The sequence below is a fragment of the Plecotus auritus genome, assembly GCF_963455305.1.
Source record: "Plecotus auritus genome assembly, chromosome: 2".
Taxonomy (NCBI): Eukaryota; Metazoa; Chordata; class Mammalia; order Chiroptera; family Vespertilionidae; genus Plecotus; species Plecotus auritus.
Genome location: NC_137771.1, coordinates 56359266 through 56373085, shown reverse-complemented (window position 1 = coordinate 56373085; position 13820 = coordinate 56359266). Strand labels below are relative to the sequence as shown.

Sequence of the window (13820 nt, the reverse complement as noted above, 5' to 3'; positions counted from 1 at the left end):
ACAAGGTGCTGCGAACATTCTCAAATGTTTAGGGCTTCTCTCAAGGTATGGTTTATATACCACCTCGATCTGAATCTACTGGGGAGCACAGGAGAAACAGATCTGAATTCCTGGGATGCATACCCAGAGATTTGGGTTCTCAAGGTTTGAGAAGGAGTCAGGAATCATGATTTTCAACAAACACCCCAAGTTTTACTGACGCATAGTCAAGTTGGACAAGCTCTTGTCCTGAGTTCACTACACATTATTTTGTGTCCTGCCAACACCACTGTGAATTAGATAAGGCTGGTGTTATTCCACTATGCTGCTGAGGAAATTGATATTCAAAAGAGAACCATGGGGCCCTGGCCAGTGTGGCTCAGTTGGTTGAGCATGGTCTCATGCTCCGAGAAGGTCGCTGGTTCTATTCCTGGTCAGGGCCCATACCCGTGTTGCAGGCTCAATCCTCAGTAGGAGGCTTGCAGGAGAGAGTGAATTGATGGTTCTCTTTCTCTCTCTCCCTCTCCCTTCCCCTCTCTCTAAAATCAAATAATAAAACATATTAAAGAGAGAGAGAGAGAGAGAGAGAGAGAGAGAGAGAAAGAACCATGGCTTGCCAAACAGCAGAATAACACTTCACTCAGTGCTAGTGATAATGACTATCAACCTGTCCTATCACTCTGCCACTGACCACAATTTTTAACACAAAGGAAATGTTACTCTATTTACATATCCTTTTTTTTCAGGTTACCAAAGTAATACATGTTTATTTTAGGAGATCCATAAAAGTATAAAAATTAACAAAACAAATATAATTTCACAATTCAGATATAATTTGTTTCTGCATATCATGTTATACCTATTTTTTCAAAATTAAAATAAAGTCATATCATAATACTCTTTAGTAACATGATTTATAAAATTAATATATTGTGAATTTATCCATCCATGGAATATTTTCAACATTATTTATAGTGACAATGTAGTCTTCCATTTTAGGGATGTGGAATTTTTTATTTAACCAATCCCCTATTGATAGGTGATTTGATTATTTCAACTTTTTACTATTACCAAATGTTGCTTTAAATGTTAGGCAGTTTAAAAGGAAATTGAGGATTGTATTGCAGCTATCTAGAGAAAATTAAGTCAATTTTTAAAGGTCATATTAAATTAAAAGTGTACAGAGTCTGAAGTGATATGGAACATTTCCATAGTCACTTGAAAGATTATTTCATGTTGTTTTTTTAATTTATCATTATTGTTGAAAGTAATACAGATGATTTTTTTTTAACAGGAACAAGAGCATTTTGTTTTATTTTAACCTGTTAAGCTGTACCAGTCCCTCTGTGATGATAAACCTACAGTGCCCTACTACACAGGTAAGAGAAGAAAAGAAAAGTCTAGTTGGTATTGTAAGCAATTTTGACTATTCTTGAATGAAAGAATTCAGAAATTCCATTTGAGTTTTCTGTGTGTGTCATGATGAATGTATGGAAAGTGGGAAGACATGAATATGACCTTATGTTTGTTCATATGCAATTAAAATGAAGCAAGGATTAATCACTTTAGTATTGCCTAAGAACCTTGGTGATTCTCTTGTCCAACCACCTATTTTTTTAAAATATATTTTTATTTATTTCAAAGATGAAGGGGGAGAGAGAGAGAGAGAGAGAGAGAGAGAGAGAGAGAGAGAGAGAGAGAGAAACATAAATTGTGAGAATCATTGAATCATTGATTGGCTGCCTCCTGCACACCTCACACTGGGGATGGAGCCCACAACCCAGGCATGTGCCCTGACTGGGAATTGAACCATTATCTCCTGTTTCATAGGTTGATGCTCAACCACTGAGCCACACCAGTCAGGCCACTTATTTTTACAAATGAACAAACTACAGCCCAGAGAAGTGAAGGTGTTTTTCTCCAGATTAGTATTACAAAGAGTAAAGCTAGGTATTGTAAGTGATAAACCTCAGTTTTTCATTGACTTAACGAAATCAAGTTTCTTTTTTGCCGTGGAACAGAATAAGGCTTAGTGGCCAATGGGGATTCTTCTCTAGGCTTCTTTCATCTGATGGCTCTACCATTCTGTAAGTCCTCAGCATCTGCATCCAGCTGCCAGAAGGAAACAGAGAGGGTGAATAAAGCACCCTTGCTCTTAAATGCCTTGGACCAGAAGTGTCACACAACGCATTTCTACTCAGTTGCCATTGACCCATTAGTTTTATATGTTCACATCTGGATTCAAGAAGAAAGGATTCAAGCAAGGTAGTTGTGTGCCAAACAGCCTTCTTTGTGCCATGGAACAAGAGGCACAAATTTCAATGAGCAGTTAGTTGTGTCTTCATAGTCCAGTCCTCTGTCCTCCAGAACATCCATCTTCCCAAGGGAGACCCATCAAGAGTCCCATATAGCACTGTCTTTAACCCAAAGTCCAGGATCTATGGGTGATGCAGGACTCAACACTTAATGCACAATGAGGTTGGGACTAAGAAAATTAGAGTACAAACTCTCATCAGAAAGGAAGGAATGATAAATACATTGGTGCATGGCAGTAAAGAAGAATCCTTTATTTGACCTGAATTGTGTTCTTTGAGAGGAGCTCCCTAATCCACTGCATCCAATTATCCCTTGCTGGACCACCTGGAAGGTTATTTCCTATTCATTAGCCTCCAGGCCACACCATTGCCCAGCACTGGAAATATGCTCTCTTGAGGACCATATAGCTTTGAAGCTCTCTTCCTATTGTGCAAGTTTTAGTACCACAAACATTATTTTAACAGTTACAGGCCTTTTTAGGTTGGCTTGTGAACTCTTTGGCAGTACAACTACCTCAAGAACTTAGTAGCTACTGATTTCTGTCTTTTTGGCTCCATGTGCCAGTAAACCACACCCAGAGAGAGATCTTTCCTAGAATTTGTTTGTTGATTTGCTTTCTTTCTTTCTTCCTCATCTCTGTCAAAGACTTTTGACATCTTACTTCCTCCTGAAACTAAAACCAACTTGGTATATTGACATCTTAGTTCTGTGACCACCTCTACCACAGACCTTATTTTGCATTAGAGCCTACTACCAAGGTCAAATCCTTGATCTTGTCAGTACCGATAATTACCACCCTTTGTCATAACTACTTCAAACATCCCACGGTCTGGCCAAGTCAGTCTTTCTCTCTCACATTTTAATGATTCTTCTACCTCACCAGGACCTGCTAACCACTGATCCTAACCCCTTCAAAGTGTCCTTCAGTTCTCTCATGCTTTCATCTCCCTCTTTACTTGACTTACACTCCATGGTCCCTCTTTAAAATCACTCCCTTATGGAAACCCTCAATTTCTTTGTCCCCCTCACCTCATTGTACTTCCCTGACAAAACCTCATTTCAGGCTAAATGCAGCTCACACACAACAGTCCTTTAAATTCAGGATGACTAACCTCAAGTGGGCCCTCATTGCTGTGCCACAACCGCACTATAGACCCCTGTTCATTTGCTAGCCTATGGTGGTAGAAACACTTTCACACCTTTTCCTCTTACCTCAAACCTCCAAGATCTCCTTCCCAATATCCATGGCAGCCTCTGACTTTGCCTCCTATTTCACTGAGAAAGTATAAACATTCAGAAGACAACTTTTAAAAGCTCCCACACTGACATCCACTTGTGCCTTTAATCTTGTCTCACATACTCAAACACACCACTCTAGAAATTTCCTATTTTTTTCTTTTTATTACCATTTTCCTTCTCTACTAAATCATCCCGATCAGTATGCAAACATGATGTTATTTCTTCTATCTTAAAAAATTATCTCTTTGATACCACATCCTTCTCCAGTAACTTCTCTGTATTTTTGTGCCTTTTTTTTTTTTTGTAAAACTCATCAAAAGAATATGCCTAAATCCTCCTCATTCTCATTCAGGCTTTTACTGCTACTCCAATCTCCTCCAAATGATACCATTTACCTTCATATTATTAAACCAATGGTCAATTCTCAATCCACATGTACTTGATCTAATAGCATTGTTTAATCAATCCCTCTTCCTTAAAATGCTTACTTAGTTCATTTGGCTTCTAGTGTACATTTTCTAATATTTCCTCCCAACTCTCTGGTTACTCCCTATCAGTCTCCTTTGCTGGTTTCTGTTCATCTTTCCAACATCTTCTAAGCATTGGAGTTCCCTCCTCCACCAAACTCATTCCTCTGTGAAATCTACATTTACTCATTTTGTGGTCTCACCTAGTCTTGTGTTTTCTCACCCTCTGTATGCTGCCTTCCCTAATTTATATCTCCACATAAGTGTGCTGCCTTAACTCCAGATCTTTATATCCAGCCACCTAAGCAATGTCTCTACATGGATATTTAGTTGGCATGTCAAATTAACATGTGCAAAACTCAGTTCCTAATTTTTTTCATCCCTACAATTGTTTCTCGATACCAATAATCTTTCCTATTTCAAGTAAGGACATCTCTGAATACCATGAAATGGAATACTTTTTTATTCCTTTTTCTCTCACACTCATGTTTGAGCTGCCAGCTAATTCCTCTAGTCTCCATTGAAAATATACCCTGGACCAAACTACTTTTCACCACCTCTTCTTTTTCTCAAGGGTTTCATAATTTTTTATGGTTCTAGATAAGTTCAGTGACCTCCTGACTGGTCTCTCTACCTCTATCCTTGCCCCCCAAACCCCAACCCCTTACAGTATTTTTTTCTTCCCAGCAGCCAGTGTGATCCTTTTAAATATGTCACATTATGTCTTTCCTTTGCTCACCCCCAGCCCCACAACTTCCCAAGTTACTCAGATTAAAAGCCAAAATTCTAACAATGGCCTACAAGACCCTTTACTGGCTGCCTCGCTCTCCGACTGCACAGGCTGTACTTACTCTCCCTCTGATCCCTGCTCTTGAATCATACTGGCCATCTGTTGTCTTCAAAGGATCCAGGAAAGCTCCTGCCTCAGAGCCTTAGATTTTGCTGCTCTCCCTGCCTACAGTACTCTGTTTTCAGGTGACTACAGCTTGACCACTAGTCTTCTTCAAATCTTTCTTCAAATGTTACCTTTTTAGTGAGACCTTCCTTGACTACCTATTTAAAATGGGAATCCCACCCAGCTAACTTTCATCCTCCAGCCTCCTTTCTTTTTTTTTTTTCATAGCATTTATTACTGTCTTTTAACAAACAATTTTACTTATTTATTGTTATCTGTCTCCCCCTACTAGAAGGTAAACTTCTTGGGGGCAATAATTTTTATCTGTTTTGTTCATTATTATATCCCCAGTGCCTAGAATAGGCTCAGAGAAGGTGATCAGTAAATCTTTGTTGAATGAATGAATGAATGAATGAATGAGGGAATTAATATCTTCCTACTCCCAGTCTGGGCATTTTTCTGTTATAATATACAAATTTATCATTCCCATGATGAAACAAAAAATAAATCCTTGTACATTATGCTTGCTTGTAGTTTTGTAAATTATTTACTATATTATTATTTCTTCATAGCTAATGTAGTGGTTTATCCTTCAATGTAACTCTCTCTTTTACTCACCAAATTGTAATTTGTATTAGAATGTTAAAACCTAAATGAATTGAAGATGTACTAAGTTACTGATGAAGAACTACTACAGTCATAGTGCCCCTTTGTGGTTACTCAAAGAATCAGAACTGAGTCAGAATATAATTTAGCTGCCAATAATTCAGACTTACTTTTAGTCTGCCAGGCAGTAGTTTATCTATTGATCCAGGCCATACTTTTATGTGTTTTGTTGTTTGTTAACTGTCAGCATGGTCCAGACATGTTTCAAGAGCATTTGAAGGACAGAGTGTGATCAATTATGATGCTCAGCCTCAATGTGACCTTCATTTTTGGCTAATTACCTGTTGATTGCTACTAATCAGAACAAATTGGTCTGATAGAAGGAGAGAGTAAAGAGCAGTTGCTATATTGTTTTTTAACAGCTCATTTTGTGTCTGGGATGAAATTTGAAGTGCTTCTCTTTAACAAACCACTTTTATACCATTTAATTACTCTCTTTTATGGGTTGCATACACAGGATTTTTACCTATGTAAAAGTATATATTTTATGTGTATCTATTTATAAATATACAAATCATCATGGTCCCAACTGAGCAATTCTTACCATCATTTAAAGGCTGAGAAAGCATTAGTACTTTCAGTATTCACCTTTATAAATCCATTTAAATGTATCCACTAGGGAACTAGTTTAGTTCTCTTTCAAAGTCATTTAGTAAATTATCAAAGTAAAAATTTCTGTTAGGTGTCTCCTAATATGTTAATGATTTATTCAGTTTAGCTGTAATCAGAGTGAGCTTTTGACATTTGCATTAATACAAATCTTGCCTTCTTCCAAAAAAAAGTGAGCATATTAGATGTTGTGAATGTCCCTAAATGATTCTTCAACTTTTGTAGAGATACTTGTGAAACTTCTGATAATCCCTCTAGAGGTGTATGAGTGTGTGTATGTGATTGTGTGTGTGTGTGCTCATGTGTGTATGAAAGACTGAGAAAGAGAAAATACATATGGAGATGTAAATATGGAGATGGGTTGTCAAAACTTCTAGAAGGAATTAGACTGCTGCTACTACAAAACAATATCAACTATTTGAGATTTTAGGTGTTCATTTAGTTATCCACCTATTACCATATCTTTGGGGTCAACACCTATCCTTGTGTGCAGAAACGTGGCCCAAAGCTGAGAAGATGTGAGCTCAGCAGCAGTGTTTCTACCGAACTGCCAGTGGAGGGTGAACTAGCATCTAGCCAGTAAGAATAGTTAGCAAAGTGTACAGTCGGGAGATGGAGCAAGTCACAAGGAGCAACTGAAGGTGAAGGAGAGAATGTGCAAGAATTGACTTCACCTCTCATGACTTAATATGATTTCTTTCTTTCTTTCTTTTTTACAAAGCAAAACAAAACCAATAGAGTGCATTTTTTGTAATTCTAGTTTCTCTCTGTGGAGTTACTAATTGGATTTCAGTCACTCCACAGCGGCTGTGCGGACTAGCAGAGGGATCTGGTTTGGCATTAATAGGTCCCCAAAGTTTATTAACGTGAAATAATTGCATCGGTGACCTCTCTGCCCACATGTGACTGGTGTTGCTAAAAGACTATAATAACAATTGATTGCCACAAATAGCCCTCATTTTGTTAGTTTCTAATGGTAACAAAACCCCAATTAGGTTTTGAGAATTGTTGAGAATTCAGTGGCACTGATAGTTATTAGTAGCATAAGTTATCAATTTTGGGAGCATTTTTAATCATCATTTTATTCAAATATAGGAAAAGAAGCAAGTTTCTAACCCTGAAAATGTATACACTACACAGAAAAAATTGACAAAATCTGAATAAGGTTAATGGATTGTAACATAATCAATTTCCTGGTGGTGATATTCTACTATAGTTATGCAAATTGTTGCCATTGGGCAAAACTGGGTGAAAAGTATGTGGACTCTTTTGTTTCTCAGGGTTGCATGTAGATCTACAATTACCTGAAAATCAGAAGTTAAAAATAAGTCCTTCATTGACAGCATCTTATCGTTTTAACAGAACACAACATCGAAGGGCAAGGAGTAGAGATTAACAATCAGTATATGAAATTTCATTTTTTACAATATGATTAGAAAGTTGATTTAGTTTCTTATATGGAAAATGGTGCTTGCTCTTAATCATGGTGGGTACTTTAGAAGTCTAACCTTTTATAGATACGTCCTTGGTTTGTTCTGCTTAATTCAGTTCCCACCGTTGTGTTCCTTTTCTGCATAGATCTGTGTCTCCAAGTGCCCAGAAAAATTTTTAACCTATTTGGAAATGCAATTTCCATACAAAAGAGACAAACACTCTTGGGAATATTACAGCCAGTTCTGCAAGTCCCCTATTTTTCAGCCTGCAAAGGTATGTATGTTCAAGTCTATAAATTTAGAAAAGAATTTAACTTTTATTTCAATATCAAGTGTAGCATGAGCATTTGTAACTGAACGAGCTCCCAAATATAGGAAATGGTTACTAAAGGTACCATTCCATTAAAACATGTGCTCACATGTAAGAAAAACACACATATAATTTATAGCATATTTTGTAGGCTTGGAGGGTTATGCAAGACGTAAGTCTGGAAAGTTAACTTCAACTTTTCCCTGACACCAATAAATTCTCCACTTGGATGGAAGTTTTTGCTGTCAAGAGCTAAGAGTTAATGTCATTGGCAGTCACTATTTTATTAATGCGTTGATGAAGCTCCCTGGTTAATTAATAACACGTAGAATTTTACTTCCAACCCCCGTTTCATAATTATTCATTTTTTAAAAATCCCCAAACCCTACCTAGGTTTATGATCTATAAGGGAATTTGAAAGCTTAATTAGTATTAATGGCTTCCAAATTAGAGAAGATGTTGTTTTTTCCAGAAGAAAATTTAAGGATTAGAGACTCAGTAAGTGACTCATACATACTTTCTTTTTTTAAAAAAAATATATATATTTTTATTGATTTCAAAGAGGAAAGGAGAGGGAGAGAGATATGGAAACATCAATGATGAGAAAGAGAATCATTGATCATCTGCCTGCCTCCTGCACATCCCCTACTGAGGATCAAGTCCACAACCCAGGCATGTGCCCTGACCAGGAATCTCACCTTGACTTTCTGGTTTGTAGGTCAATGCTCAACCACTGAGCAACACTGGCTGGGCTCTTTTTTATTTTTTTTTTAAAGATACATACTTTCAAAGGTGTTCCTTGATTTCAAAGGGTCTGGTTTTATTTTTGTTGATTCAATTGAATTTCAGTTAGGGCATTTAAGAACATTTGTCAACTAAGTATGTGGGTGTGATAATCTCACTCTTACTTTTATTAGGGGAGTAATTTGAAATAATGAAATTATTATGCAACTTAACTTTTAACGGACAAGAGTTCTATACTGAGAGTAAAAGTTGTCATCACATAGCCTTTGAAATGTTAACATACTCTTCCTTCCATTTTAGTCTCTCTCACAAATAGTAATGGATGATGATTGTCCAGCAGCGATTTTTCCAAGCAAACCTTGTAAGTGGTTATTATTTTACCTTAGAAATACAGAATCTATAAAGAAGTTACTTAATTCAACTCCCTCATTTCACAATGGAAGAAACTGAGGTCAATAATATTACCAAGACTGGCCCAAGACCCCAGAGTTAATTAGGAAGGAAGCCAAAGCTAATGCTCATTCTCCTGACACTAGCCAGGGCTATTTCCACTGGAGTTGTGTGAGTTTGGGGTTTTGCTGCATAAACATCCACATATAAAAAAGGTTGAAAATTGGTTTTTGAAAGCCCAATCAGATTGATTATTTGGTACTCTATGAACACGCATAAGCACATACAGAAACAGACACTTACTGAATACTGACCCCTGAATTCAGCCAAAATGTTTGTTCAGAAATTGCTTGGGGAGTAATGGACGGACATATACTTTTCTTTATAATTTGAAATTTGAAATATTTACATATCTCCTGAATAAATCAACATTTCATATCTTTAAAATTTATAAACTTTATTTAACTCTGTTTAGAAGAAAATGAAATAATCACTCATTTTCCTTTCTTACCGATATTATTCTAATTATAGAGAAAAATCTTTACATAAAGACGTTCATCACAATGTTATCCAAAATGACCCCCTCAAAAAAAAACAACAAAGAAAAAGGAAATACTCTAATGCCTAAGAGCAAGCGAATGCTCAAATAATTGATGAAATGTTTATTAAATGAAATATTTTAGTATTATAAGTATTATGTAAAATTATAATGTTAAATGAAATACAAGATTCTATATGCATTAGAATGAAAAACATGTATAAATTAAAATAAAGAAAAAAATAAAGAAAAAGATTGGAAAGGAATATGCCAATATATTAAGTGGTTGTTTTGGAGGTGGCAAAACACTGGGCATTTTCTCTTTTCTTTTTCTCCATTTTTTTACAATGAGCATATGTTTCTTTTAATATGAAAGAAAGTCAATTCATCAGGGTTGAGTAGAAAGTCAGGTAAAAATTGAAGTAGCTACCACCAAACACAATGTCTTGTAGGCTCCCATCACTCTTCGCTTGGTCATTAAAGACGAAAGCAAAGGTATAAATTTTCCAAGCAATTGCATTTACCAGAATGCAAGTGCACATTTTCCCAAGAAATTGCATTTTACCTAGGCAGCAAGTGTCTGTGCAAAGAATAGTACAAATTTTTATGCAAAAAGGTAAAAATGAGTCATTAGTCACTGAAGATATAATAGGTATAAAAGTATAAGACATAGTCACTGCTCTTACAGGTACAGTTTGGTTAAATCTCACAATATAAAATGTACAATGGTGATACATTAATGAATAAGACATAGTCCCTGCCTGTCTAGTGAAGGGGACAGTAAGGTAAACATTGCAATCAATGTGTATTTCCCCTAGTATGGGATTAAGCATAGTTACTTAATAGAATAGTATACAGCTAATAAAATTCACTCATTAAAGAGTTTATAAAAGGAAATGAATAACATGAAAAGAAAAAACACAAGTAATGTATAATTATAATGAAAAAAAAAAGCCCATATTCTTGTAGGAGAAAGACTGAAAGGAAAGTTACCAAAAGATACAATTCACTGTGGGTGAATTAATAAACTATGTATAGTTTGGTATCTTCCTTCATATTTTCTCTATTTTCTGAATATGCACTGAGCATATTTAGTAATTGAAACTAACAGATTGAACGAGTAGTTACCTAGAAATAATATTTAGAACAAACCTGGGGAGCTCTGTAGGTAGACACAGCTGTATTTAAGGAGTGGAAAGGGAAAGAGTGCACAGAAGGAGTGCAGGGGGGAATCCGGACATGTAAGGCAAAGAAGTGACTTTTGAAAGGTAGGGGTGGCCTACCATGTCAAAGACTCAGGAAAGCTAACTCATTCAACAGTAAATATTTACTGAGTTACACCATGTACCAAGCACTGTGCTAGGTAATGGGTTCAAGCAGGATGAAGACTAAAATATGTTTGGAGGTTTTGTGAATTGGGAAGTCTTTGGGATCACTAGAAGACAATTTCCATGGAGTTGTGAGCAGAAGTGTGATTGGGTTAAGAGGGAATGGAAGCAGCTGGTAGAGACTACTATGTCAGTTGTGCCAGGGAGTGGGAAGGGAAAAGACAGGAAGGCTAAGGAAGGAATCAGCCATATAATATTCTAAGTGCTCCAGAAGGTGAAGGAGGGTAGACAAGAGATCACTTCAGCCAGGAAAGTCAGGAGAGGCTTTATAACAACATATTTCTTCCTTTTCTGTATCAACTTCTTTGATATGTTCAAGTCTAAACTTTATATGAACCCATGCAAATCTGTGATGCTTTGTTGGGGAGCTTCCCAGGTGAAATCTGAAACCAGCTCCCATGCACAGATGGTAGAGAGAGACTGAAGAAAAGCCAGGTTTAATAAGCAAAGGATCTGAGGGGATAAGAAGAGATAAACCAAGGAACTTATATACTTACATACATAGCCCATGGGCACGGACAATAGGGTAGTGAAGTCCTGGTTGCAGGGGGTGGGGGGTGGGTAGGGCCTGGGAAAAGGAAGGTAAAAGTGGGGGGAATGGGAGATATCTGTAATACTATCAACAATAAAAATATATACATTAAAAAATAAGCAAGGGATCTTACTTAGTAGGCTTGTCTTGGGCGACCTCCAGACAAGTAGGTTTCTGTACTCACCTGCCAAATATTAGAAGTTTATATAGAGGCCTTAAGAGGTCAGTCACTTACCCAATCCAGATACTCCCATCACCATATTCTGTCTCAAAGCTGGGTCCTTGGAAAGCTTCTAGCTTGGAAAAGGCAAACAGAGAGCACATCTCAAGCTCAGGGGAGGAAGTGGGAGCCTCCAGTTGTCCAGGTCCAGCTAGTGGTCAAACTGGAGATCACATCTATTTTATTACCTTCCCTCATGACCCTGACCATGACCAGCTCTTACAGTCACAGGGTCTCTTCCTTTGCAGTGTGTCCTCAGGAGTCAACGGGGGGGGGGGGGGGGGGGGGGGTGTCACTAGCATGGAGGTGGCTCGTTTGGTGGCTATCTGGCTACATTGGAGGCAGACACCACAGCAACAATATAGGCACATGCAAGGTGAAAACAAGGATATCCAAAATCAGTAACAAATTATTTATTTATTTATTTATTTATTTATTTATTTATTTATTTATTTTTGCATGGATTTACTAAGTCCCCTAGGCTGGGGGTCAGTTCACTCAGGACAGTTACTTGTGTCCTCATGTGATTTAATAAAGATGGTATATTAACACACTCATCAGGTATGAACATGCAACATATAAAATATGTTATATATTTATATATGTTACTAGAGGCCTGGTGCACGAAATTCGTGCACTGCAGGGGAGAGGGGGTGTCCCTCAGCCCAACCTGCACCCTCTCCAATCTGGGACCCTCGGGACCCTTTCACAATCCGGGACTGCTGGCTCCCAACTGCTCGCCTGCCTGCCTGATTGCCCCTAACCGCTTCTGCCTGCCAGCCTGATCACCCCCTAACCACTCCCCTGCCAGCCTGATCGACGCCTAACTGTTCCCCTGCCGGCCCGATCGTCCCCAACTGCCCTCCCCTGACAGCCCGGTCACCCCCAAATGCCCTCCCCTGCATATTCCCTCTTTATTAGATAGGGTTTTTTCTTTAACATATTGGACAGTGTACCTGCCTTGGTCTTGACAAACCGGTAAAAATGTAAACCCAAACTAAAAGTGTCATAAAATAAACTCCTTAAACAGGAATTTCATGAGACCTTGGAAAGGTGATATCATGTGGTTGTTTCTTCATTTCTTCCTTCTCTTTCTTTTTCTTGATGTTTCATCTTTTGTCCTTTCTTTTCTCCTTTTATTCCTTTTCTGTCCTCTCTTTCTCTTAACTTTTCCATTGGTAGAATCCTCAGTACTTGAATCTGTCTTGCTTCCAGAAGACGAAGAAGAGGGAAACACACTGTCATCTGAAGAAAAAAATGATCTATGTTGGGATCGGTGGTGTTTCTGGTTTTGCTCTTTTCCCGGTTTCTTTGTCATTTCTGCCGGCCCCGGTATCTTCAGGACTTGTGCAGGGGCACTTCTTATTCATGTCTACTAAACCTCCCTGCCTTGGTGAAAACTGTAGGGGAAAAGACCTTCCTAGGTGGGCTCAAGCCCTGCCCAAGGTGCTGAGGAACCAGGGTGGGGAGTACCCGCCACTGCCCTTGCAGAGCCAACCTCCGGACCTCGGGGTACTCTCCAGTAATGTAACTGCAATGTCCCTGTTTGCCTTCAGAAATTAGTTGTAAGTTACTTCCGATGTGAAACCCTACCTCAGACATTTCCTTTGTGGTTTCTAAAGATTTTAAACAAAACCCATTTACCTCCCTAACTTGTCAGAAGTTTCTACCCAATGGGAGAGGTTTGCTGGGCAGCATTGCCCAGATACCCACCTCCCCCCATGTCCAATCACTCCGCTGGGGGCAAGGGAAGTTCCAAGGCTATAGGTGTGTGTGGGGGGGATCACTCCATGGGGGCGCAGGCCCTTTGGAGGCTGACACCCCAGGCTGCCACTGGGAGAGGATAGCTCTGGGGGGCACGGCTGCCTCCCAGGCCTACACCACCACCACCCCCCCCCCCCACCGGCTGCGTATGGGAGCTGATCGCTTGGGGGGGTGGCGGGGGAAGAGGCAGTGCGGGCACTTCCCAGGCCCACAGCCCAGGCCGTGGCTAGGAGCGGATGGCACTGAGGGGGTGTGCACGGCTGCCTCCCAGGCCACTGCCCGGGTGGCAGCTGGGAGCAGATCGTGCAGGGGGTGCGCAGCTGCCGCCCA

At 38.8% G+C, this 13820-nt stretch overlaps 1 protein-coding gene across 1 annotated transcript in view; it reads left to right on the top strand.

Annotated features, from left to right (window-relative positions):
• The window catches only part of SLC44A5 (solute carrier family 44 member 5), a 333802-nt gene that overhangs the window by 279398 nt on the left and 40584 nt on the right, over nt 1-13820 (top strand). The window contains exons 6-8 of the mRNA XM_080658185.1: nt 1274-1358; nt 7750-7878; nt 8959-9019. Coding sequence (XP_080514311.1) covers nt 1274-1358; nt 7750-7878; nt 8959-9019 — 275 coding nt within the window. The remainder of the gene's footprint in view (nt 1-1273; nt 1359-7749; nt 7879-8958; nt 9020-13820) is intronic.